The 27,648-nt window shown below is 45.4% G+C and overlaps 1 protein-coding gene across 1 annotated transcript; it reads right to left on the bottom strand.

The window, feature by feature from the left end:
• Positions 1-7,731: 7,731 nt before the first annotated feature.
• On the bottom strand, positions 7,732-27,443 carry CTU1 (cytosolic thiouridylase subunit 1). Its single transcript, XM_082274095.1, has 3 exons — positions 27,383-27,443; positions 12,922-13,428; positions 7,732-8,463 (listed from the first exon to the last, which is right to left on the bottom strand). The coding sequence occupies exons 1-3, from the start codon at positions 27,426-27,428 to the stop codon at positions 7,934-7,936; spliced, it is 1,083 nt and encodes a 360-aa protein (XP_082130221.1). The 5' UTR covers positions 27,429-27,443; the 3' UTR covers positions 7,732-7,933.
• Between the last annotated feature and the right edge of the window lie 205 nt (positions 27,444-27,648).

Raw genomic sequence — 27,648 nt, 5'->3', positions numbered from 1 at the left:
ATAGCCATATTTTTCACATTTTTTTATATGAAATTCCCCCCAAAAAAAATGTAAAAATCAAAATTTTTTAACATTTTCAGCCAATTTGTTTTATGCTACATGTTTGGTAAAAAAAAAAAAAAAAAAATCGCAAAAAGCATATTTTGATTGGTTTGCGCAAAAGTTATCGCGTTTACTAACAAAGGGAAAGATTTTTGTCATTTTTGGTGTTTTTTTTTTAACGCGTAATGGCGGCGATCTGCGATTTTTTTTGCGGTACTGCGACATTGCGGCGGACAGATCGGACCCTTGACTGACATTTTTGACACTTTTGGGGTTACCAGTGACATTACTACAGTAATCAGTGCTATACATATGCACTGTTACTGTAAAATTACACTGGTTGTGAAGGGGTTAACTTTATTTGGGAGGGAGGGGCTATGTGTGTCCCTAGGAGCGTGCTTTCTACTGTGATTGGCTGTGGCTTCAGCTGTATGAACGGTGATCAACGGTTCTACATAGTAGAACCGTATGATCATCAATCATACACAGGGGAGAATGACAGGCAGCTTGTTTACACAAGCCGCCTGACTTTCTCCCTCTCCCCCGCCGATCGCAGATTGACCGGCGGACATCGGGTCCGCCGGTCACACGCGCGGGGGGGTCCGTGACCACGCGGGGGCGTGCGCTCGCTCCCTAGACCCTCACAAGCAAGCGACGTAGACCTACGTCAGTTTGTCTGTGAGGGGCTGACCGCCGACGTAGATAGTCGTGCGGCGGTCGGCAAGTGGTTAGCTGAGAATTGCGCGGTCATGCAAACCCAACGAAATTTACGTCCTTTTTTTCCCCACAAACATAGCTTTCTTTTGGTGGTATTTGATCACCTGTGCGCTTTTCATTTTTTTGCGATATTAATAAAAAAAAATCGACAATTTTGTAAAAATAACAATATTTTTCTACTTTGACAGTTAAAAAATATCCAATATATTTAATTTTTGTCATATATTTAGGCCAACATGTATTTAGCTACATGTCTTTGACAAAAAAATTCTCAATGAGCGTATTTTTAACCGCTTTAAGACCGGAAGATTTTACCCCATTGCTGACCAGGCCATATTTTGTGATTCGGCACTGCGTTACTTTAACGGACAATTGCGCGGTCGTTCAATGCTGTCCCCAAGTTAAATTTGTGTCCTTTTTTTCCCCACAAATAGAGCTTTCTTTTGGTGGTATTTGATCACCTCTGCGATTTTTACTTTTTGCGCTATAAACAAAAAAACAGCGACAATTTTGAAAAAATAACAATATTTTTCACATTTCACATTTTTTTTATATGAATTCCCCCCCCCCCCAAAAAAAAAAAGTAAAAATCAAAATTTTTTAACATTTTAGGCCAATTTGTTTTCTGCTACATATTTTTTGTATAAAAAAAAAAAAAAAAATCGCAATAAGTGTATTTTGATTGGTTTGTGCAAAAGTTATCGCAGCTACTAACTACGGGAAATTTTTGTCATTTTTATATTTTTTTTTTTTAACTAGTAATGGCGGCGATCTGCGTTTTTTTTTTTTGCGGGACTGCGACATTGCGGCGGACAGATCGGACCCTTGACTGACATTTTTGGGGTTACCAGTGACATTACTGCAGTAATCAGGGCTATAAATATGCACTGTTACTGTAATAATGACACTGGCAGGGAAGGGGTAAACTTTTATTGATGATCAAGGGGTTAATGTATGCCTGGTGCTTACTGACATGTGTGGGGGGAGGGGATTGTGTGACACAGACACAGATCGCAGGTTCAGCTATGCTGAATCCTGTAATCTGACCCTGCCTGTCATTTAGGAGATCCGCCCGCTTTGTTTACACAAGCGGGCGGATTTCCTCACTCGATCCCCGACGATCGGGGAAGAGCGGCGGTGATCACCGCCGCTCCTCCCCTGGCCCGACTCCCGCTGTGACTGAATACAGCAGGAGCGCGCTGCCCACAAGGGGGGAGGAGTCCAGCGACGTAGACCTAGACAATAACGAACCACTTTGCCGCAGTACCCTCAACGTGAGCGGTCGGCAAGTGGTTAAATCCTTTTCTTTTCTTTTTAATCCTTTATTACATGCTCAGAATTAGGTAGAAATTAAAAAATGATCACTGTTCCAATTCCTTTTCTCTGAGATTTGAGCAATGTATTAGCCACCAACTTTTACTTGTTGGAGAATGAAGATTTAAATTACGTTCACACCTATGAGGTTTTTTTTTTTTTTTGGTGCGTTTTGCAAAGCTGCGTTTTTTGGAAAGGGCCAGGGACTTTTTTTTTCCGATTGTGTTTTGTGTGTAATAGACTTTAATAAAGCCGCTTCAAAAACGCAACGTTTGGAAGGAATTGTCAAAAACTGTGCTTTGTCAAAACTTGTTTGACAAAGCACAGTCAATGCATCCGGCCCTCTAATCTACATGCAGGGCGCCGGACACATGGATTCCAATTAGGGATTTTTGTTTTTTTTTTTTTGCAGCAAGTGATTAGAGCCAGAGGCCCAGTTGTATGGCAATAGCGAATAAATATTTGCTATTGTCACACTGACTCTCCTCCCAACCAATCAGAAAGGAGGGTCGTTGGACCCATTTCCCAATTGGCCAAAAGGAGAAGCGATCTTACCGGCCGGTTATAAATCAACCAGTACTGGCCCGTCCATCTGGGGCGCCGCCCCCCCCCCCCCATTTTTTTCTAATAGTAATGGCGATGATCAGTGATTTTAGCAGGACTGCAACATTGCAGTGGACAAATCGGACACAACGCTTTTGACACTTTTTTGGGACCAGTGACATGAATAGCGTGATCAGTGCTTAGAATTTTTTTTTTTAAAAATGCACTGTCACTGCACTAATGACAGTGGCAGGGAAGGGGTTAACATCAGGGGTGATCAAAGGGTTAGGTGGGTCCCTAGGGGGTGCTTACTAACTGTGGGGGGGTTGCACTGTTTGGGGGAAGACAGATCTCCATCTTGTCACCTTGCAGAACAGCGATCTGCCTTGTTTATATAGACAGATCGCCGTTCTGCCTCTCTCGGGGATGATCGCGGGTGGCCAGCGGACATCGGGTCCGCCGGACCCATTGTTTGGCATCCAGCGGTGCGATGCCGCCATGTAGTGGCTATTGAACTAAACGACGTACAGGTACATTGTTTCGCGCAATAGCGCCAATTTGCCGCGGTAAATACACGGCGGCTGGTCTTTAAGTGGTTAAAGAGAACAAGTCACAAGAGGACTAATACTCCAATTAGAAACATCAGTATTAAAGCTGAAGTTTTATACACTCGTATTTTGTCTTCCCTGGTCCACCCCCCTCCCCCCCCCCCCCCCCCCCCCAAATTATTATGCAAATTATATTTTTCTCATTTACCTACATAATTGATGTAAATACCTCACGTGTGCAAACACCCTTTACATACAGTAAGTGGACGTGACCTATGTATGCGTTCATGACGAGGGATCCCCAAATCATCACTGACTGTGGAAACTTCACACTGGACCTCATGCAACTTGGATTCTGTGCCTCTCCACTCCTCCTCCAGACTCTGGGACCTTGATTTCCAAATGAAATGCCACATTTTCCACAGTCAGGGAAGATTTGCGGAGCCGTGTCATCTGCTGGTGTTGGTCCACTCTGTTTTATTAAGTTAAAAGTCAGCGCAGCCCTCTAGCAAGAAATTCTAGAGCTCTTCATGCTTCCCTCTGCTGACCAGCTTTATGGAGATGCTGATTTCATTTTCGAGCAGGACTTGGCACCGCCCACACTGCCAAATCTACCAATACCTGGTCACATGATGGGATCACTGTGCTTGATCGGCCAGCAAACTCGCCTGACCTAAACCTCATAGAGAATCTGTGGGGGATTGTCAAGAGGAAGATGAGAGACACCAGACCCAACAATGCAGAGGAGCTGAAGGGCGCTATCAAAGCAACCTGGGCTTCTATAACCCCTCAGCAGTGCCACAGGCTGATCGCCTCCATGCCACGCCGCATTGATGCAAGAATTCATGCAAAAGGAAGTATTGAGTGCATCCTATACTGTACATGGACAGACTTTTCACTAAGCCAACATTTCTGTATTAAAAATCCTTTTTTTTATTGGTCTTATGTAATATTCTAATTTTCTGAGATACTGAATTTTAGGGTGTCACTCGCTGTAAGCCATAATCATCAAAATTAAAAGGAAGAAATGCTTGAAATATATCACTGTGTGTGTGTGTGTAACACATCTATTTAAAAATAGGAGTTTCACTTTTTGAATTGAATTACTGAAATAATATCATTTTGGGGTTGTGACTCATTTTGCTGAACGCTGCAAACCACTAATGTATAGGATTACATGACCGCCCCCAGAAAAAAAAAAACAATATATAATTATATATATACAGTTAAACCTTGGATTGCGAGCATAATTCGTTCCGGAAGCATGCTTGTAATCCAAAGCACTCTTATATCAAAGCGAATTTCCCCATAAGAAATAATGGAAACTCAGATGATTCGTTCCACAACCATTTATTCATAAATCCTGCAATTTATAGTCCATATAAAAAGATTATAGCATTGCGATAGGTTATATAACCATAAAATGTCCATCCACAAATAGCCGCTTCCACAACGGGATTAGAAGCAAAATCCAGCAGGAGCTACAGAGTATCAAAGAGAAGAGTGGCACCTCTAAGTGTAGCAATATGGTTCCATTTAATGAAGGTGCAATATTTAGCAACTCACAAGGTTGATGAATAAAACAGGCACATCTAAGGATGCAGGCATCCTGGGTAAAGCTGTCCACATAGACTATCTTCTGCACCGCCGGCTGCCAGTCTGTAATCCTGAAGACCACCCTGCAGTAAAGCGATCTGAAAGCGAGGGGCAGCATGGAAGGGATGACGTAGATGGCGATGCGGAGGATGGTCCTATGTGGACAGCTTTACCCCTGATGCCTGCATCCTTAGATGTGCCTGTTCCAATCATCAACTATGTGAGTTGCTAAATGTTGTACCTTCATTAAATGTAACCATATTGCTACACTTAGAGGCGCCTCTCTTCTCTTTTATACTCAGCTGTGACTTGAGGCTACTTGTATATCAAGACATCGCTTGTAAACCAAGTCAAAATTTATTTGAAAATTTTGCTTGTCTTGCAAAGCGCTCTTAAACCAAGTTACTCTCAAACCAAGGTTTTACTGTACTGTATATATCTATATGTATTTTTTTTTTTTTAATGGGGTATGTATGTATATGTATATGTATATGTATGTGTGTGTGTGTGTGTATATATATATATATATATATATATATATATATATATATATATATATATATATACACACAATGTTCTTTTTTCATATAAAATATACAGGTGTCTCATAAAATTTAGAATATCATCAAAAAGTTAATATTATGCAGCCAAGATCCTGGGCGGAGGAGGACATTGCAGCCCTCTGGCTGCCCCGACCATTGTTATTTACCATGCTTTGCCATGCACAGGGCATAGCTAATGTCATTAACACGCTTTTTGTGAAGCGCGGAGAAAGCGGTCGCCCTGCCAGACAGTACATCTCTCCCATCACTGCGTTAACAATTTCAACTCGTTTATTTGCTACATCTGACCTTTTATTTAGTGCTTTTTACATGTTCCCAGTTATAATTAAAGGAATTTTAGATCTTCAATAAATGCAGCTTTCTAAAGAGTGATTCACTAAAAAAGAGAATAATAATAATAAATAGATTGGCGGGGAGATTAGAGTGCACAGACTGCTAATCAGGCACAGAAAAGTCACATGCCTCCCTCCTCTTCTGGAGGCACGATTTAATATAAATTAAAGATAATAAAGATGTTATAGTGTTATAATTTAAAGGAATTGTATATCTTTATGTAAATGCAGCTTTCTAAAAAGTATTTCACAAAAAAAATAAAAATAAAATAAATTGGCGGGGAGGTTAGAGTGCATAGACTGCTGATCAGGCACAGAAAAGTCACATACCTCCATCCTCTTCTGGAGACACAATTTAATATAAATTAAAGATTTATAGTGTTATAATTGAAAGGAATTGTATATCTTCATGTAAATGCAGTTTTCTAAAGAGGGATTAAAAAATAAATAAATAAATAAAATAAATTGGCGGGGAGAATTTGAGTGCATAGACTGCTGATCAGGCACAGAAAAGTCACATACCTCCCCCCCTCTTCTGGAGACACAGTTTAATATAAATTAAAAATAATAAAGATGTTATAGTGTTATAAGTGAAAGGAATTGTATATCTTCATGTAAATGCAGTTTTCTAAAGAGTGATTCACTAAAAAAAAAATAAAAAAAAAATAAAATAAATTGGCGGGGAGAATTTGAGTGCATAGACTGCTGATCAGGCACAGAAAAGTCATATACCTCCCTCCTCTACAGGAGACACGATTTAATATAAAGATAATAAAGATGTTATAGTGTTATAATTAAAATGAATTTAATGTAAATGCAGCTTTCTAAAGAGTGATTCACTAAAAAAAATAAAATGTAAAAAACAAACAAATTGTCGGGGAGATTAGAGTGCATAGACTGCTGATCAGGCACAGAAAAGTAACATACCTCCCTCCTCTTCCGGAGGATGAGCGATATGTGACATGAGAGAGAGGGGGCGGGGCCGAATGACAGCTCCGGGTCTGAATCAGAGAACGGAGCTGCAGCTCGGCTCGGGTGCCCCCATAGCAAGCGGCTTGCTGTGGGGGCACGCAATAGGAGGGAGGGGCCAAGAGCAGGAACAAGGGACCCAAGAAGAGGAGGATCCAGGCTGCTCTGTGCAAAACCAACTACACAGAGGAGGGAAGTGTAACATGTTTGTTATTTTATTCGAAAAAAAGAAAAGAGACTTTACAATCACTTTAAAACCACTTTGATTTTTATTGCCCTCCCAAGTTCCCACTAATGAAAAGTCCTCAAACTGTCCCATGACACCATGGGGTTGATTTACGTACAGCAGAGTGTGCAAAATCTGGTGAAGCTGGGCATAGAAACCAATCCGCTTCCAGGTTTGAGCCCCCGTTCACACTGGGCCGATTTGACATGTCAAATCCCATGCAAAATCCGAGCCTAATCGGTGCGATGCCGACTTTGCGGGCGCCGCACCGATTCCCAAAAGTAGTTCCTGCACTACCGTCAGGAGGGCTGGACGGTTCACAGGGTCAAAGCGGCCATCTTGCCCTCACTCGACTTCCTGTGTGTGAGGAGAGAGGACCGGATCGTTTTCCCTGCTGCCGGGGGGAAACGACCGGGACGCGGCAGGAGGGGGGGCACGTCTTCCGCCGCACCGTAAGGGTGCTCCAGTGGCGAATCTGAAAGAGGACCGCCTGCCGTTTAAAAAAATACCGGGGTTATGGCAGGTATCTGCTGCCATAACCCCGGTATTTAGCGTCAAAGGACTGACGTATATTCACGGCGGGCGGTCGGTAACCGGTGAAACAAGTTAGAAGCTGATTGGCTACCATGCACAGCTGCACCCGATTTTTTCACTCTTCAGTTTTAGTAAATAAACCCTTGTGTGTCAGGGCATGATAGGGTGTCACCGGGACAGGAAGGTGACACCGGGACAGGAAGGTGACACCGGGACAGGAAGGTGACACCGGGACAGGAAGGTGACACCGGGACGACAAGGCCTCTCCAATCGGAAAATGAACAGAACAGCAAGACTTCCAGGATAGGAAGTGAAAGGAAAACCCACCAATTGGAAAAAGAAAGGGTTAGAACCCCTATCAGGTCTTTATTACTTTGTATGAAGATTCTCCTTCCTTCCTGGAGGCCATTTAGAAGATAAGCAAGCGCAAATCTTTGAAATGGGAGCACAGTGATAAATATGTGACAGGGGCTCCAACCCTTTCTGCTATCCTAAGCTAAAATAATATCCCTCTGAGGCCTAGTACGGGACCCATCCACTCCATTATTATTAGAAGTCTACAGCCTTTAGCTTTCTGGTCTCCGCCTCACTCAGCGGTTCCTGCGCCAAGAGCTTATGGTGAAGCTTGTGGTGTTTGCCGATGCCCAGCTTGGGTAGGCCTCGATTCAAGCCTTCCAGCAGCACGCAGGCCTTACAAAGTCCCTGGCTGGAGATGTACCCGCAGCGTTTGCAGGTCCCCTGGACGGGCATCTTGACGTCTTCTTTCACCGATAGATTTTCCCCCGAGTGGATGATGTCCATGATGGCGCTGGGCCTCAGGGCCTCCAAGTCCTTCAGGAAAGCCCGGGCATGGCCGCGGTAAGCGTTAGGGGAATAGATGCACTCGGTGGAGAAGTAGTCGAGCTTTTTAAAGTAGGCATAAAGCACAATCTCCTTCTCGTAGGCGTACTTCAGGGGCTTGCAGCGCGGGATGGCGCCCTCGCTGCCCGTTGTGATGGCGGTGCACCGTCGTAATCTGGCAATGTCACCCCGGAGGAAGTTCATGAGCACCGTTTCGGCGATGTCATCGGCATTATGACCTGCAGTTGGAAGCAAAGGGGAAATCATTGTGTTACACAGGCAAAAAGAGAAACATTATTCGATCCACTTTATATTAGGCCTCATTCATACGGGCATTACTATAGCATACGCCCCTTCGAGGGACACGTTTGTCCACATAGGGATGCACAAGTGTTCCCTGACCTGGCATTCAGTTAGGCCCCTTTCACACAGGGGAGTCCATCGGTGGACTCAGTTTTTCTCAGCGGGGGATCGATCCGCCGATCTCCCGCTGATCAGGCGGATGGCAGCTGTGTCTCCGCGCTGTGTGCGGAGAAGGAGCTGTCAGGTCCCCGCTCTTCTCTATGGGGGAATCGGATGAGAACAGACCGCCTGTCCGTTCTCATCCGATCCCATCCACTGGACGGATGGAAAATAGGGTTTCCATCTGTCCAGATTTGACGGACCGGATGTCAGCGGACATGTCTCCGCTGACATCCGATGCCCCATAGAGATGCAGGGGCATCCGTTCAGATCCGCCTGAAAAACTAACAGGCGGATCTGAACGGTCTGCTACTGTGAAAGGGGCCTTAGGATGCAGCGGTTGCACACAGTTGCTGCTCCCAATTTAGAAAGGAAAACAGCAGAGGGCGCAAACTAAGTGCAATGTTTAGGAAAAGACTATTAAAAAAAAAAAAAAAATCACAAGGTAGAGCTGCACGATTCTGGATAAAATGAGAATCACAATTTTTTTGCTTAGAATAAAGATCACGATTCTGAAGAACTTAGGTTATCAAACAAGATGGCAAAAAAAATAACACATAATACTCTTTGCTTCAATAAAGTTTAAAAAGAAATGTAATGAAAAAGAATGTAATGTGTAAAAAAAAAAAAAAAAAATTACTATTGGGTTATATTAGAGTCTTTTTTTTAGTACTCGCCGATACCAAAATTACTGATACCTACCGCAACTTTGTGGTTTACACTTCAGCTGTCACCAATGGTACAAAGCATTGAAAAGTTATTTTACAAAATAAATAAATTATTTTAATTTTGAGCTTTTTGTTCAATGTGAAACGTGCAAATATATGTTAAAGGTGTAAAAATATTACTAAACAAAGCAATCAAAAAAAAAGTTTTAATTATCAAATAGCTTATAAAAATAGAAGTAAATAAAGATAAATAATCAGCAAGAAAATAATTAAGTGGAGGAGAATGAGAAGTGAATAAACCCCCCCCCCCCCAAAAAAAATTATATATATATATATATATATATATACATACACACATACACACACACATATACACACATACACACACACATATACATACATATACACACATTATATTTATATATATATATATATATATATATATATATATATATATATATATATATATATATATATATATATATATATATATATATATATATACACATACATATACACACACACACATATACATACACACACAATATATTATAATAATATAATTTATATATTTTTTTTCTCCCCCTCTACAAGGTTGTTTTAAAACCGACTTAAATTTGCAGACCAGAGTTCATCCCTTTGATCTGTAAGGAGCAGAAGGACAGAAAAAAAGATACAATGTTTCTTTTTATCCTCTTTCAGCATTGAGCAATGTTGTTGATAAACCTTGCTGGCTGTTTTTGTTTTTTTGACAGCTGTGAGCAGGGGAACTCCTGACAGCTGAATGAGTCATCAGTTGCTAAGCAAGCAGTGGCAGGCTTTTTTTTTTCCTTCATTTCAGCTGTCAGTGGAGGAATCCCGCTGACAGATGAAATACTGAGCCTGAATTGTAGAAATGCTGGATTAGGATCGTGTGTGTGTGTGCTGGTGATCGGCGACTTATAATAGGATTGTGGCAGGCAATTGGGCACTGATGCTGGGGGGAGGGCTAACTGCCACGGATATCACCAGTGGCACTAATATCACTGTACTAAGGACACTGGCTGGGAAGGGGTTAACATCTATAGCGATCAAGGGGTTACCTGCGTGCCCAACAATGTTTACAGTGTGCTGATTTTACTAAGCAATGTGCTGGTTTTTAGTCCCTCCCTTTGCAGGGAGGAAAATAACGGTACATTGCTGCTGTCAGTAGAGAGCTCTGTGTTGTTTACCTACACAGGGCTCCACTGTCATTCGCTCAACCGATCGGCGGATTCTGGTCATAAATCAATGGCTGGGACTTGCACTTGCTGATTGGCCTGTGCTGTAGCGAATAGCAGCACAGCCGGGGAGGCGGACACGCGCCCCCTACCCGGAAATAAAAGATCACATACATGCATGTGATCCAGCTCAGATGGACCATAATATAAGTGCGGTGGGCTGTCCTGAAGACGTTAAGCAGACATTTTTAACCTTTTCAGACCAGAAAATCCCTTGAATTAAATATCAGGTCTCAGAGAACCCCTGCTAAGAGTACATTGGGGGGTAATTAGGAAAATACCCCTTATATTGATGGTTAGTGGGAAACATGCCCCCTCCCTGGAGAAGAGACGCCTGAGAGGGGACATGATAGCAATTTATAAATACCTAAATGGTGATCTCAGCATAGGAAAAAAACTATTCAGTCGAAAGGATTGCATGAGGACTCGAGGGCATACAATGCGATTAGAGGAGAAGAATTTTAACCTCAGGCAACGCAGGGGGTTCTTTACTGTCAGGGCTACAAGATTGTGGAATTCTCTACCACAAGAGGTGGTTTCTGCGGGAAGTATGGTGGCTTTCAAAAGACTCTTAGACGTACATCTCAAGGATCAGAACATTTAGGGGTATGACAGATGATTATGGCCACACACACCTACACAGATTGAACTGGATGGACTATTGTCTTTATTCCATATGTAACTATGTACATAGGTGGTTAGAAGGCAACCCTTATAGATCATTGGTGTCCTGCTACTGGCTCTGCCAAGTGGCGATGAACGTGGACCTATGAAGGCACTCTCAAATGGGAGGACAATGGCCACTGCTCAAGGAACTCCTAGGAACCTCTGGAGCAGGGGTCTTCAAACTATGACCCTCTAGTTGTTCAGGAACTACAATTTCCGTCATGTCTGTGAATGTCAGAGTTTTACAATGCCTCCATGGGATGTGTAGTTCCGCAATAGCTGGAGGGCCGCAGTTTGAGGATCCCTGCTTTGGAGGAACCCTTGCACTCCCAACCGTTGGAGACCAACGGTTCTCCCGGCCCTTGGAAACCAAAAATGGTAATTTTAACCTAAAAAACGGCACTCCCGACCATTGAGAACCTTGGTTCCTCAGAACCTTGGTTGAGAACGGCTGCTGTAAAGGAAGAGTAGTTTGCAAGAGATTTGAGTAGTTCTTCTGAATACATGGCCTTGAGAAGAAAAGCAGTCAACATTTTTGAAAGCTAGTAAGGAATACTAACAAAAAAGAGAAAATTCCTATTTTATGGGTGTAATAACCCTTTAACCACTTAAGCCCCGGAAGATTTTACCCCCTTCCTGACCAGGGCCTATTTTGCAATTCGGCACTGCATGATTTTAACGGACAATTGCGCGGTCGTGCGACTCTGTACCTAAACTAATTTGACGTCCTTTTTTTCCCACAAACAGAGATTTCTTTTGGTGGTATTTGATCACCTGTGCGATTTTTTGATCATGCGCTATAAACAAAAAAAGAGCGTCAATTTTGCAAAAATAACAATATTTTTCACATTTTTTTATATGAAATTCCCAAAAAAAAATTTAAAAATCAAAATTTTTTAACATTTTAGGCCAATTTGTTTTATGCTACATATTTTTGGTAAAAAAAAAAAAAAAAATATTGCAAAAAGCGTATTTTGATTGGTTTGCGCAAAAGTTATCGCGTTTACTAACAACGGGAAAGATTTTTGTCATTTTTGTTGTTTTTTTTTTAACGCGTAATGGCGGCGTTCTGCGATTTTTTTTGCGGGACTGCGACATTGGGGAGGACAGATCGGACCCTTGACTGACATTTTTGACACTTTTGGGGTTACCAGTGACATTACTACAGTAATCAGTGCTATATATATGCACTGTTACTGTAAAATGACACTGGTAGTGAAGGGGTTAACTTTTTTTTGAGAGGGAGGGGTTATGTGTGTCCCTAGGGTCGTGATTCTAACTGTGATTGGCTGTGGCTTGAGGTGTAGGAACAGTGATCAACGGTCCTACATAGTAGAACCGTATGATCACTATTCTTACACAGGGGAGAATGACAGGCGGCTTTGTTTACATCAGCCGCCTGCCTTTCTCCCGCTGTCACGGATGATCGCGAGTGCCCGGCAGACATCAGGTCCACCGGGCACACGCGCAGGGGGGGGGTCCGTGACTGAGCGGGCGCGCGCTCCCCAGAGCCTCACAGGCTAGTGACGTACCCATACGTCACTTTGCCGGTGAGGGGCTGACCACCGCAGTATATGTACTTGCGGCGGTTCGGCAAGTGGTTAAGCCAAGCCGCATATTAACATCAGAACCAAAAGTTTACCTGTGCAGATCTTATCAACGCCCAGCATCATGGCCCCCCGATCCAACGCCTGTCTTCTGAACACCCCACAAAACGTACAATTGTTCTTCAGCCCCACTTGCTTGACGATCTGGTCCATGGTCCACCCGTACAGCTCCTGGTAGGACACGATCTTCAGAGGTAGCTCATATTGCTGCTGGTTTCTTTTCACCGTCTCTAGCGAGTCGTCTCTGTATCCTGAGATGCCTTCGTCCACGGACACCAGGATGAGCTCCAGACCGTAGTTATAGCGTTCGTTCAGAACCTTTAGGACATGGGCAAGCACCGTAGAGTCCTTTCCGCCAGAGGCACCGATGCCCACTTTCTCCCCAGGCTGGAAGAGCTTGGCAGACACAATGGTGTGGTGGATCTCCTCCTCGAAGGCTTGGAAGAAACATCCTTTGCAGATGGAGTGGCCGGTCTTCGGTCTGCGCAGGACTGCGCGTTGAGTTTCACAGCTGCTGCAATTCACGGGCATGGTTGGCTGGTCTGTAATAGAAAGGGAAGCATGTTAAAAAAGACTGTTGTGCCCAACAAATGTTTAAAGTTGAACCCTACGCAAACCACTTACTACAAAAAGGTGAATTTACTTGCTGAACGATTTTCAGTACTGTTCAGACAGACTTGTGTTCCAAGCACCCCGGCCAGGTCCTGGACTTCCCTGCTACCTAAACCAATACAGTCAGGTCCAGGATTCGCCCCAAGCCCATGGTTAAACAGTGGCAAACCAATTAGATCATCACTTCTCTACCCTGTAAACACGTTTACTGGTTGTGTAAAGCACAGCAGAGCAGTTAAAAACAGCCTGGTAAGCACCTTAAATAAGCCTACAGCTCCACCTGCTGCCAGGAAATGGTATATATAATATTGAAATGCAACATTCTGAATTACAAATGAGGTCATAGGCCTCTCTGCAAACTACACTGCAGTAAACCAATATATCCAGGTCCAGGATCCGCCCCCAGCCCACAATTCGCCCCATCTGCAAACCAATGAGAATATAAGGTTTTCTTTACCCCAATAAAGTAGGTTCACTGGCTTTGTAAAGCACAGCAGAGCAGCTAAAAACAGCCTGGTAAGCACCTGAAATAAGCCCACAACCCCACCTGCTGGCGGGAAATGGTATCTACAATATATTCAAAAGCTCTTAGTTACAAATTCGGTCCTGGACCTCTCTGCAACCTACACTACGGTAAATCAATACAGGCAGGTCCAGGATCTGCCTCTAACGTCCACCACTTAAAAAAAAAAAACAAAAAGAACACAAAGTGGATTTCTAAAAGGGAGAACTTAGCATTATACTTTCATTGAATTTCCATCCAACAACAAACATTTTCAGCTGAGCAGCTAAGAATAGCCTGGTAAGCATCTGACAAAAACCTACAGCCCCACCTGCTGGCAGGGAATGGTATCTACAATATATTCAAATGCACAAATTCTTGGTTACAAATTCGGTCCTGGACCTCTCTGCAACCTACACTACGGTAATCCAATACAGCCAGGTCCAAGATCTGCCTCTAACCTGCGATTAGACAGCAGCAACCCAATTAGATCATCACTTCTCTCTACCCTGTAAGCACGTTCACAGCTTTAAAAAAAAAAAAAAAAAAACACCGTGGATTTCTAAAGCGGGAAAACAGAATGCAGACTTTAATTGAATTTCCATAAGACCCCCATCTAACAACAAACATTTTCAGCAGACCAGCTAAGAATAGCCTGGGTAAGCACCTGACAAAAACCTACAGCCCCACCTGCTGGCAGGAAAATAATATATATAGAGATTATCTTAAATGCAACAATTCTTAATTATAAATGAGGTCCTGGACCGCTCTGCAGCTTACACTGCAGTAAGCAATTCTAGCAGGTCCAGGATCTGCCCCCCCAGCCGTAATTATCCCCACCTACAAACCAATGAGATCATTTATTTTCTCTATCCCAATGTAAGCATGTTCACTGGCTGTGTAAAGGACAGCAGAGCAGTTAAAAACAGCCTGGTAAGCACCTGAAATAAGCCTACACAGCCCCACCTGCTGGCAGGGAATGGTATCTACAATATATTCCAATGCAACAATTCTTAATTAAAAATGAGGTCCTGAACCTGCAACTTGCACTGCATTCAGTACTGTATTTTGGCCTAGGCCAACAAGGCCCAGGCCTAGGGCAGCACTTTGCGGGGGGGCAGCGAAAAAGTCCCCCCCACCTAAGAATCTTTTTGGCCAGTGGTTGCTAGAGTTGCCTCTCGCACCCCCCTCCTCCCTCTCTCTCATTCCCCCTCTCTCTCATTCCCCCTCGCTCTCATCCCCCCCTCTCTCACTCTCACCCCCCCTCTCTCACTCTCATCCCCCCCCTCTCTCTCATCCTCCCCTCTCTCTCATCCTCCCCTCTCTCTCATCCTCCCCTCTCTCTCATCCTCCCCTCTCTCTCATCCTCCCCTCTCTCTCATCCTCCCCTCTCTCTCTCATCCCCCCCTCTCTCTCTCATCCCCCCCTCTCTCTCTCATCCCCCCCTCTCTCTCTCTCTCTCTCTCATCCCCCCTCTCTCTCTCTCTCATCCCCCCTCTCTCTCTCTCTCTCTCATCCCCCCTCTCTCTCCCTCTCTCTCTCATCCCCCCTCTCTCTCCCTCTCTCTCTCTCATCCCCCCTCTCTCTCTCATCCCCCCTCTCTCTCTCTCTCATCCCCCCTCTCTCTCTCTCTCATCCCCCCTCTCTCTCACACACCTCCCTCCCTCCCTCACCCACCCCCCCTCTTGTGAGATCTCAGGGGTTCATGCTGGGACTTGTAGTCCTTAAACTTTGGAGGGAGTCACATCTGTTAAAAAGGAAGGAGTGGGGCAAATTTACATAGGAGAGGGGGCGCCCAATTTTAGTCTTGCCTAGGGCAGCACAAAACCAAAATACACCACTGACTGCAGTAAACCATTCCAGCGGGTCCAGGATCCAACCCCACCTTGACATCGGCAAACCAATGAGATCATCAGGTTTCTTTATCCCAATGTAAGCATGTTTACAGAAACAGTGTAAAGCAACAGATCCCCCATTGGTTCACATCCCCTCGCCCAGAGAGTGTTGCTGTGCAGGGGTCAAAAGGAGGACAATACAAAGACCGATTTAGGCACTTTCAGGGGCTGACTGGCAACCTTCGGCCCACGGGGCAAGTACAAACCAGAAGCCCATGGTGCAGGGAAATGGCCCCACTCCCACTCTCCCTCTCCCCGGCCTCCTCCTGCCCCCCATTCCAGGCTGAAGCTCCACCCAAGGTACTCTCTACTCACCAGCCAAATCCGGGTTCCTGACCTGGCCAGCAGAGGGTGGTTGGGGGGAGCTGGGACAGCTCAATCTGGGCTGGCTGGGGGAGGAGAGTCTCCAGTGGGGCATGGAACTGCTCAGACACAGTTTACACCACCCATGCTGGGGGGGGGGGGGGGGGAGGCATGCCCTGTGTCCTTGTCTTCATCCTGCACTCAGTAGGTCAGTGGTGGAGCCTTTTTACTTCTCCTCACCAGGAATCCTTTAGGCAGCCTTTTTACAGGGCATCAGAGTGGCCCAGGGGGCGATTGCCCCCCTGGCCCTGTCCTCCCCTGGGTACTTCTAGTTATAATAAAATTCCCTATTAAACTCCATATGAATTCCCTATTAAAAAAAGTTCTTAAACACACTGAATGCTGCTGTGCAGGGGGTCACAGGAGGCCGATACAAAGACAGTTTTAGGTCCTTAGACTAGTTCTATTAAAAAATAAATTTAATGGCATTTTAATAAATACATCATTGGATTAAAAGGGTGGTTCACTATATAATCCTGGGTTTTACCGACAATACATGCCAATATAATAGAAGGAGTGTTCAGGGATTATAAAGTTGGCACAAACCCAGGTAACATATGCTATTTTTATTGAAGACAAAACACAAAACAACGCAGACAAAAGAAACAAAACAGAACTTAAAATAAAAATGAGTATTATCCGCAATAAAAATATGAAATCTTAAATTGTCATTAGAGAAGACCTGCATGAAAAGAACGCTGACTGCGTTACCTAAAGCATTCCCCTCTGGGTGATCTCTGTACATTGCAAGGATTGTAACAAACTTTGTTGCAGATTTCTACCTTTTGTTATTCTGAAGAAATCATTGTTTGTTCCTCTGTGCTGAGTGGGTCTAATGGGAGTGGTTTCATAATTATCTATCAGCTGTGGCAGCTGCAGAGCACTAATGAGGAAATCTGCTGGGCCTGCGTCCCTTTAGACGTGTTCTTATTGGGAGTATCTCACTAAAAATTATATTTTTGTTGCAGGGGATGCCAAAAATATGACTTGTATCTTAGGCAGACTTCTGGGAAAATTGGTGAGCCAATCACACAAGCAGGAAATGATGTTGCTGGGGGTGTGGTCAGTATACATTCTGTGTACAGAACAGCTCCAGGTGGCCATATTGCATTGCATTTCCAGAAAATTACAACAGCTGCAGATTGAAAAGGAAAGGTCATTTTTAAGAACATTCAACTACAATACGATTTGTGTTGCAATTGTATACGCTATATTGTTTTTCTTCATTTGCTGATTTTATTTCCCCACTAAAGTGGAGTTACCCTTTAACCACTTAAGCCCCGGAGGATTATTTTGCGATTCGGCACTGCGTGAATTTAACTGACAATTGCGCGGGCGAGCGATGTACCCATACGTCACTTTGCCTGTAGGAGGCTGACTGCCGCAGTATATAGTCGTGCGGCGGTCGGCAAGTGGTTAAGCCAGGGGGTCTTCAAACTATGGCCCTCCAGCTGTTCAGGAACTACAATTCCCATCATGCCTAGCCATGTCTGTGAATGTCAGAGTTTTACAATGCCTCATGGGATGTGTAGTTCCGCAACAGCTGGAGGGCCGTAGTTTGAGGATCCCTGCTTTAAGCCAGGGCCGGGACAAGGGATGGGCAGGAGGGGGCGGCTGCCCTGGGCTCAATGCTTTATTGCAGGGATAGGGGTGCCTTGACCCTAACCCAAAGGGAGGGGGGGGCGCAGTTTGGCAGCTTTGCCCTGGGCGCTGGGATGACCTTGTCCCGGCACTGCTTTAAGCTATTAGAAAAATGACGGGACATTTTACTCAATTTGCATGAATGTTTCTGATATCGGTTCTGGCCTCCATTTTATTATTAGATCCTTTTGGGTCTCTATTTTGTGTCTGGAGGTAGGGAGGGCGCTCCTAGCGTCTGGTTGTTTTTCCGCACAGACCTGCTATACGTTCTCTCATTTATGACTCACACTAAACTGACACCCATAGATGTGAACTAACCACATAAAAATGAAGGGGATATTTCCTTTAAAAAAAAAAAATGCAAGTGTAATGAGCCCCTATTGTGAACCAAACAATAAAAAAAATAGCAGGAAAAAAACAAAACAAAAAAAAATAAATGGCAGGAAAAATTAAATTAAATTAAGTAATTTAAATGCTTACTCGCAGCATTGTTCCTTTTAATATAAATTTGTTTTCAGTCACTTGCAATGTGCATTTAAACTTGATAAAAAATTGGACTGACAAATCAAGAGTGCATTTCCTAGCACAGTGCCCGCCCCTTGCATATCAAAAGGTCCCTCCTGTTCTGAGAGCGCCCTGTTACGGTCAGCTCCTCCTCCTTTATAATGGAGCAGTTAGTGGCAGAGCAAAGGGGCATACTATAGTGTAGCCATTTTCAAACAGGGTTTCCTGGAGCTATGGCTGATGCATCGCCCATCAGATGGTGCCTGTTTGGTTCCAAATCCAACACCATCTGGCAAAGCCAGCAAGAGGAATACAATGAACGTTTTAGCTGCCTGTAAGGGGCATTCTTCCCGGTGACCTCCAATGTAAGGGGCATTCTTCCCGTTGACCTCCAATGTAAGGGGCATTCTTCCCGTTGACCTCCAATGTAAGGGGCATTCTTCCCGTTGACCTCCAATGTAAGGGGCATTCTTCCCGTTGACCTCCAATGTAAGGGGCATTCTTCCCGTTGACCTCCAATGTAAGGGGCATTCTTCCCGTTGACCTCCAATGTAAGGGGCATTCTTCCCGTTGACCTCCAATGTAAGGGGCATTCTTCCCGTTGACCTCCAATGTAAGGGGCATTCTTCCCGTTGACCTCCAATGTAAGGGGCATTCTTCCCACTGACCTCCAATGTAAGGGGCATTCTTCCTACTGACCACCAATGTAAGGGGCATTCTTCCCCCGTTGACCTCCAATGCAAGGGGCATTCTTCCCCCGTTGACCTCCAATGTAAGGGGCATTCTTCCCGTTGACCTCCAATGTAAGGGGCATTCTTCCCACTGACCACCAATGTAAGGGGCATTCTTCCCGTTGACCTCCAATTTAAGGGGCATTCTTCCCGTTGACCTCCAATTTAAGGGGCATTCTTCCCGTTGACCTCCAATTTAAGGGGCATTCTTCCCGTTGACCTCCAATGTAAGGGGCATTCTTCCCGTTGACCTCCAATGTAAGGGGCATTCTTCCCGTTGACCTCCAATGTAAGGGGCATTCTTCCCGTTGACCTCCAATGTAAGGGGCATTCTTCCCGTTGACCTCCAATGTAAGGGGCATTCTTCCCGTTGACCTCCAACGTAAGGGGCATTCTTCCCGTTGACCTCCAACGTAAGGGGCATTCTTCCCGTTGACCTCCAACGTAAGGGGCATTCTTCCCGTTGACCTCCAATGTAAGGGGCATTCTTCCCACTGACCTCCAATGTAAGGGGCATTCTTCCTACTGACCACCAATGTAAGGGGCATTCTTCCCCCGTTGACCTCCAATGCAAGGGGCATTCTTCCCCCGTTGACCTCCAATGTAAGGGGCATTCTTCCCGTTGACCTCCAATGTAAGGGGCATTCTTCCCACTGACATCCAATGTAAGGGGCATTCTTCCCCCGTTGACCTCCAATGCAAGGGGCATTCTTCCCCCGTTGACCTCCAATGCAAGGGGCATTCTTCCCGTTGACCTCCAATGCAAGGGGCATTCTTCCCGTTGACCTCCAATGTGAGGAGCATTCTTCCCGTTGACCTCCAATGTGAGGAGCATTCTTCCCGTTGACCTCCAATGTGAGGAGCATTCTTCACGTTGACCTCCAATGTGAGGAGCATTCTTCCCACTGACCTCCAATGTGAGGAGCATTCTTCCCACTGACCTCCAATGTAAGGGGACATTCCTCCAACTAACCACCAATGTAAGGGGACATTCCTCCAACTAACCACCAATGTAAGGGGACATTCCTCCAACTAACCACCAATGTAAGGGGCATTCTTCCCACTGACCAAAGTAAGGGGCATTCTTCCCACTGACCAAAAAATGTAAAGGGCATATTGCTCACTGACCGCTAATGAATTTATTTAAGCAGGAGTTCCCAGACCTAAAAAATATTTTAGGGTTTCCACTGGCATAAAATGATTGAGAAAAGCTGCTGTAGAATGTCACTTGACTAACAACTCTGAGTCTGTTGGGGCTGCTGACATATTCAAGATGGCGGTACCCAGCAGCACTCTGGTTTCTTTTTGGATGTCTACACAAGGGAGGCGTTTACAGGTACACTATATTACCACAAGTATTGGGACCCTTTTTGGAACCCTCCAGGAGAAGCAAAACCAACCAACTTCTGGGTTGCTGACTTGTTTGCCCCTTTCTGCTTCATGCCTCTTACATTATCAATGCCACCTGTAATAGGCTAATAGTAAATATACCAGGCAGGTAGGGTGGGCCAAAACCAGGAAGGCCTACATTTTTGGAATTTTAGCTCAAAAGGAGATTGGAGACAGCAAGCAGGAACCCAGTCATGCCCATTAATCACTTCAAAAGTGAAAATTTGCTATCTTATAGGAAAATACAGAAGTGTTAGTTTTGCCTAAGCTTTACCTTGTGCAAATGTTACGCTTTGTCCCGATATCCTCCTGAAAAATAACAGAGCCCTCCCTGTGACTCGGCAGTGGCACTTGATCTGTATCCTCATACCTGTACATCTGTAGTGTGAGATCATTTAAGGTTGCCTGGGGGGATAGTCTTACCAGAAACAGAATGGGATTCTACTGTGCTGCTCACTGTTCTCCTTGCTGGAGAGGAAGCTGTACCTGAGGACCTGCAGTGCAAGGATCTCCCTGCTGCTTCTTCATTCAGCATGTGGATCTGTGCTACCTTCACTTTTCATGTCCCTTTTCATTTCTCTACTAGTCATTTCCTCTGACAGCAAAGCCTACCTCCTTCTGGTGAAGTTATACACTGCTGAGCTTCGCCTTGGCTGCTCTAATATGCAATTAGTGACTTCTTGGGGGGGAGGTGAAGTTCAATCTTCAGTCAAGTTTTCACTGCCAACAGTTAGGGCTCATTCACACTAGTGGTGCATCGAAATTTTGGCACCTGAAATTTTCGGCCGAAAACCAGCCTATCCCATTTTGGCCAAAAATGGTTTAAAGGTGCCGAAATGAATGGCCGCCGCGAGGAAGGGGATCGCAGCGCAGGTTTCAAAAGTCCTGCCTCTGGCCGGCGGCCTGCCTCTCATTGATGTCACTACTACAACTATGTGTATGAACTAGCACACCGGGGGGGCGAGCGGCCGCTAATAACTATAACTAAGTGAACCCTTCACTTCCTTGTCAGGCGGGTATCTCTGCTGACAGGGAAGTGAAGGGCTCACTTAGTTATAGCTATTAGCGGCCGCTCGCCTGCCCGGTGTGTTAGTTCATACACATAGTCATAGTAGTGACATCACTGAGAGGCGGGCCGACGGCCAGAGGCGGGATTTTTGAAAGGAAGGACACAGGAGGATCAGAGAGTTTGCCTGCCTGTGACATGGAGGTGTGGCCGTGCGGGAAGAACCAAGCATGTTATTCCCCCCACAAGTAAGCAGATTGCCATCATCATGGGAGGGGGCGCTGAGGAGGGTTCGGGGGGGGAGGGGTGCTGAGGCGAGGTTAATTACCAATGGTATTTGTATTGTGCATCATGAGGGGGTTAATGTATTGCCACTGGTCACTGATGCATTAGTGACTGACCAGTGGCAGTTAATTAACCCCTTTGTGCTGCATTAGTGCAACCAGTATCAGTGTCAGTGCAACCAGTGTTAATTAACACCGACACTGGTGACACTAATGCAGCACAAAGGGGTTAATTAACTGCCACTGGTCAGTCACTAATGCATCAGTGACCAGTGGCAATACATTAACCCCCTCATGCTGCATAATACAAATACCATTGGCAATTAAATTAACCACTTACCAACCCGTCACACTACATATACTGCGACAGGGTGGCAGCTACAGGTGTACATCGCTGCCTGTTTCTGGTGTATGCCCCTGTTATACCAATTTTAAAATCATTTGGGGGAAAACAGTCATTTTCGGTTTTCGGCCAAGGGCATCCTGAATTTTCGGTTTCGGCCCAGAATTTGGTGCATCCCTAATTCACACGGGAGCGGAGTTCCATCCTCCGTCCAGATGTACTTTTTGCTGCTTCCACCTCGGAGCTGTGTGCAGGCAACAGAGCTGTTCTCTGTTATTATGGACTCATTTAGATGGTTCCTGAGTCCTGTCCTCTGTGCAGAGCCACGGTCTGCTGTGTCTGCATCCACCTTGAAGCTGCGTGCTGGCAGCCCATAGAAGTGGATGCAAACGCAGCAGCTGCATGGACACAGTTGCATGTCAAAACTTTGACATGTGACTGTGTCCGTGCAGCCGCTAGGTCTGCATCCACTTCTATGGACTGCCTCCAGCCCTGCACACAGCTTCAAGGTGGATGCAGACACAGCAGACCGTGGCTCTGCACAGAGGACAGGACTCAGGAACCATCCGATTGACCCCTAATAACAGAGAAACTGATCTAAGAGTCGGTTCACACTGGGGCGGCACGACTCTGTACTACTTTGGGGGGCGACTTGTGCATTCCCATGCACCACGACTTCGGAGCAACTTGCATGGACTTCACATAATGGCAGTCTATGCAAGTGGCTCCGAGGTCGCCCCGAAGTAGTACAGGACCCTTTTTCTAAGTCGGAGCGACTTGTGTCGCTCCTATTAGAACGGGTCCTGTAGCAGTCAATGGACTGCGAGGGAGCGCGACTTGTCAGGCTGACAAGTCGCCTGACAAGTCACGCTAGTCTGAATGGGCTCTTAGTCCAGGCTTTGGACTGTGTGTCATGTTACACCCGTATTAAAGGGAAAAGATGAAGCCTGACAAGTCGCGCTAGTGTGAATCGAGTCTTAATCTTCTGAGAGTGGCTTTATAAATAAAAAAAAAACAGCTGTTTTCTAGGGAGAGCACAGGCTCATTAAAATTTCCATACGACCTTATTGAACGACAAACTTTTTCAGCAGAGCAGCTAAGAAAAGCCTGATAAGCACCTGAAATAAGCCTATAGCCCCAGCTGCTGGCAGGAATTTTATATACAACGTATTCAAATACAACAGTCCTTAATTACAAGTGAAAATATAATTTTTACTTTTTATTTAACCCTGAACATAATAAAAGTAGATATTTACAGAAAAAAAATAAAAAAAACTACACATTCCCTTACATCAGTTACGCAATATGACAAAGCCTTTAAGTGAACATCCCTGGGCAAGCAGAATAATCACCCAGAAAGAAAAGGAGTTCATATAGTGTATTACCATCTATGTATAAAGATCACTCTCATAAAAGAGCAATCAACCGCAGCTTCAGCAACGTTCGTGAACCTGAGTAATGAATGTCCCCAAGAACTAGCTGGTGCGTTTCGCCATACAAGACTTCATCAGGTATATTAGGCACATGTGAGGAGTCACTGACAACTGTAGCTCGTCCTAAAAGCCATGTTGGTCTATCTCGCACACGGTCGGAGGTATCAGTCTGTTACATACAGCAGTATAAACCCGGCACTTATCTCCCATGCCACCAAGAAGGTTTGCTGCTCTTTAAAGCTTTAAATTAACCTCAGATAAAGAGTCAATGGTGTTTGTGGTACAGATTAGATCAAGGTACCGACATCCCTAATTGTCATCAAATTACAGAAAGGACTAACCCAAATAGAAGGGCATACTGGGCTCAAAAGGCTATGAGCCCCTAGAGCAGGCATCACTAAATGGCGGACCGCGGTCTGGATCCGGACCCAGTTAATGTCTCATCCGGACCCCTGCGGTCCCACCCTTTAGAGTCATTCTGCCCACAGGCATCACCACTGCCAGTCTCACAGAGCCAACAGCTGGAGGCAGGAAAGCTATAGAGAGAGGGTGGGGGCTATCCAAGTTAACAAGCAGGTGATTGGTTGCGAGGATACAGGGCGGTCATTGCACAAACATGCAATTCGGACCTCTGCTGGAAGAATATTTTACTGACTGGACCTTTGTAAATTTTAATTCAATACCCCTGCCCTAGAGCCATATAGAAGAGCAGGGACACGGAAAGGCCCCATAGAGCCAGAAGGCTCTATGGAGCCTTTCCATGTCCCTGCTCCTCTTTTTTGGCTCTAGGGGCTCATAGCCTTTTGAGCCCAGTATGCCCTTCTCTTTGGGTTAGTCCCTTCTGTAATTTGATTTAAATTAACCTGGTCATAAAAAAAAAAAACTGAACATGTCATACTTTCAAGATTCCTAGAAGGATCCATTGGAATTACAAACTTTTTACAGAACCGATAACTTTGGAGAGGAAACGGTCAGTCTTTTCCACAGAAAAGGACCAATATAAAGTCTTTATATGGATATAACAATAACAATATATACAATAACATCACTAAAAGGAACCCTTGAGAAGAGCACACAGGGAGTTGCCATTTTTGACTAGGTAAAAAGTAAACCTGTGGGCCAGGCTATGGACATTCAAGTATTTTACATATTCCTATTAACCAATAAAAGGAGCTTCAAATATCTTTAAAGCAAGCCATTCCTGACCTCTGCAGAGCAATTCATCCTCAAAAAATTGGGGTTTTTGACTTACCGTAAAATCCATTTCTCCATTTATCTGATGTTCATTGACAGACGCGGCTTCTGAACTTCTTGACCATTGGTTATACTGCCCCCTACAGGAGTAGGACACTAGGCAGAAAAATAACTTTATTATACCTATGGGTAGTCCCAGGAGGTATACTCCACCCCTCTCTGCTATAGGTACTATATAGGTTTACGGTAAGTCAAAAATCCAGTTTTCTCTTTCGCTCATTGAAGGACACAGCTGCTGATCTTCTTGACCATTGGGATGTCCCAAAGCAGTGTAAAACATAAGGGGTGGGAACAGCAAGAAAAATTCCCAAAGGCTAAATCGTAGCCAACCAGGTAACAGGAGCTCAACCAAAACAACTGGAGCCACCCTGAAAAACATTACACCCCCAAAGAGGGAACAAGCCCCCTAACCAGCAGCCTGAAAAGCCTTGTGGCCAAAAGAGGCATTCGCAGATGCCAACACATCCACTTGATAAGATTTTGTGAAAGTGTGCACCGACGACCAAGTAGCCGTCTTGCACACCTGCTTTACTGACGCCTGAGGACGAAAGGCCCAAGAAGAACTGAGCGCCCGCGTAGAGTGGGCCTTCACAGGGAAAGGAGGAACCTGACCCTTAATCTAATAGTCCCGAGTCATCGTCTGTCTGATCCATCTAGAAATGGTCGCAGAAGAAGCAGATAGTCCTTTTCGAGGCCCATTCGAAAGCAAAAATAGTGAGTCTGACTTCCTAAAAGACTCCGTAGCTGCCAGGTACACCAGAATAGCCCAAACCACATCCAGGGAATGCAATGCAATTTTCTAAGGATGTTTAGGCCTGGGACACAGGGAAGGCAACACAATGTCCTCATTCAGGTGGAAATCAGAGATCACCTTTGGAAGGAACGACGGACAGGGGCGAAGAACCACCTTATCTTTGTTGACCACAAAATAAGGGGGACGACAAGACAACGTCGCCAATTCCGACACCCTGCGCACAGAGGTGATATCCACCAAAAAGGCCACCTTCTGAATCTCCCAAATATTTTCAAAGGGAAAGCTTCTGTAGAGCTGAAAGCACCAAGTTGAATTCCCAAGGCTGCACTGGTGGAGTCAAATGTCCAACCCCATGAATAAAAGTATGCACCAGGGAGTGCGTGCCCAAGGGTCACTGAAAGAAGACTGCCAAGGCCGACACCTGACCCCTAATGGTACTCAAAGCCAATTTCTGCTCAACCCCCCATTGAAGAAAGGTCAAGACTCGAGCCACCGAAAAAGAGCAAGGGTGAACAGCAAGCGACTCACACCACGAAATATACACTTTCCACATACGATGGTAGATCTTCCTAGAAGTAGACTTCCTAGCCTTCAGTAATGTGGCAATCACCGACCCAGACAAACCTCTATTCTTTAGCACCTGGCTTTCAACAGCCAAGCCATCAAAGCCAGAGACTCTAAAGCAAGATGGAAAATTGGCCCTTGGGACAGCAGATCCTCCCTAAGAAGTCTCCAAGAGGCGTCGGCTAACAGCCACACCAGGTCGCCGTACCAAGACCGGCGAGGCCAATCCAGGGCCACTGAATTCCTTCATCCTCAATCCTGTGCAAAAGTCTCGGCAGAAGCTTGAGAGGAGGGAAAGAGTAAAGCAGACGATACTGGCCCCAGGGGACCACCAGCGCATCTGTGGCATCTGCTAGCGGATCCCGTGACCTGTGCACCTTCATGATGAGCCGAGATGGCAAAAGATCCACCTCAGGGGGTGCCCCACCGGAGAAACAGCTGATGAAAACACCTCCGGATGAAGAGAACACTCCCCTTGGTCCAACGCCTGCCAACTGAGATAATCCCGCCTGCCAATTTTCCACCCCCGGAATGTGTACGAAGGAGGGGGCCGGAACAAAACCTTCTGCCCCCCGAAGAATGCTGGTTACCTCCAGAGCTGCCAATACACTTTTTGTTCCACCCTGGTAAGACATAAGCCACAGCCGTGGCATTGTCCGATTGGATTCGCCCTGGACACCCCTGAAGGCAATCCGTCCAGTGATTCAGGCACGGCTTGATCGCTCGGAGTTCCAGGACCTTGATCGGGAGTCTGGACACTTCCAGTGTCCAAACTCCCTGAGCGCAGTGCCAACCCAGGAAACCTCCCCACCCGGACAGACTGGCATCCATGGTGACCACTGTCCAATACAGGGGGAGAAAAGATTTGCCCTGGTGAAGAGCTGGAGAGCGAAGCCACGAATGCGATTTCGTGAGGCATTTAACTCGCAGGCCAGCCTCCTTTCGGTGGGGCTATGTCGCGGCCGACCTAGTGTCCTACTCCTGTAGGGGGGCAGTATAACCAATGGTCAAGAAGATCAGGAGCTGTGTCCGTCAATGAATGAAAGAGAAATCAGCAGCCCTAAAGTTATATAGGTAATTGTCTCAGTGGCTCAGCTCACCCTCATTCCTGACCTCTGTAGTTGAAGGCAATGTAGAGCAACTCATCCTCAAAAATTATAGCAGAAGCCCTAATGTTATAAAGCAATTGTCTCAGCAGCTCAGCTCACCTTCATTACTGACCTCTGTAGCTAAAGATACTGTACAACAATTCATCCTCAAACATCATAGCAGAAGCCCTAAAGGTATACAAGTAATTGTCTCAGCAGCTCAGCTCACCCTCATTCCCCTTCCCGGTCATGATTCAGCCGCTCAGCTCACTTTGTTCCCCATTATCAGCAGCTAATTAGAAGCTCAGCGCCATCCTCCCAGCCATGATTTAGCAGCTCAGCTCACTCTACTATCCATTGCCGGGAGTGACTCATTAGCTCAGCTCACCCTGCTCCTCC

This window comes from Pelophylax lessonae (genome assembly GCF_965119305.1).
Source record: "Pelophylax lessonae genome assembly, chromosome: 12".
Taxonomy (NCBI): domain Eukaryota; kingdom Metazoa; phylum Chordata; class Amphibia; order Anura; family Ranidae; genus Pelophylax; species Pelophylax lessonae.
This window is presented reverse-complemented; position numbering and strand designations above follow the sequence as displayed.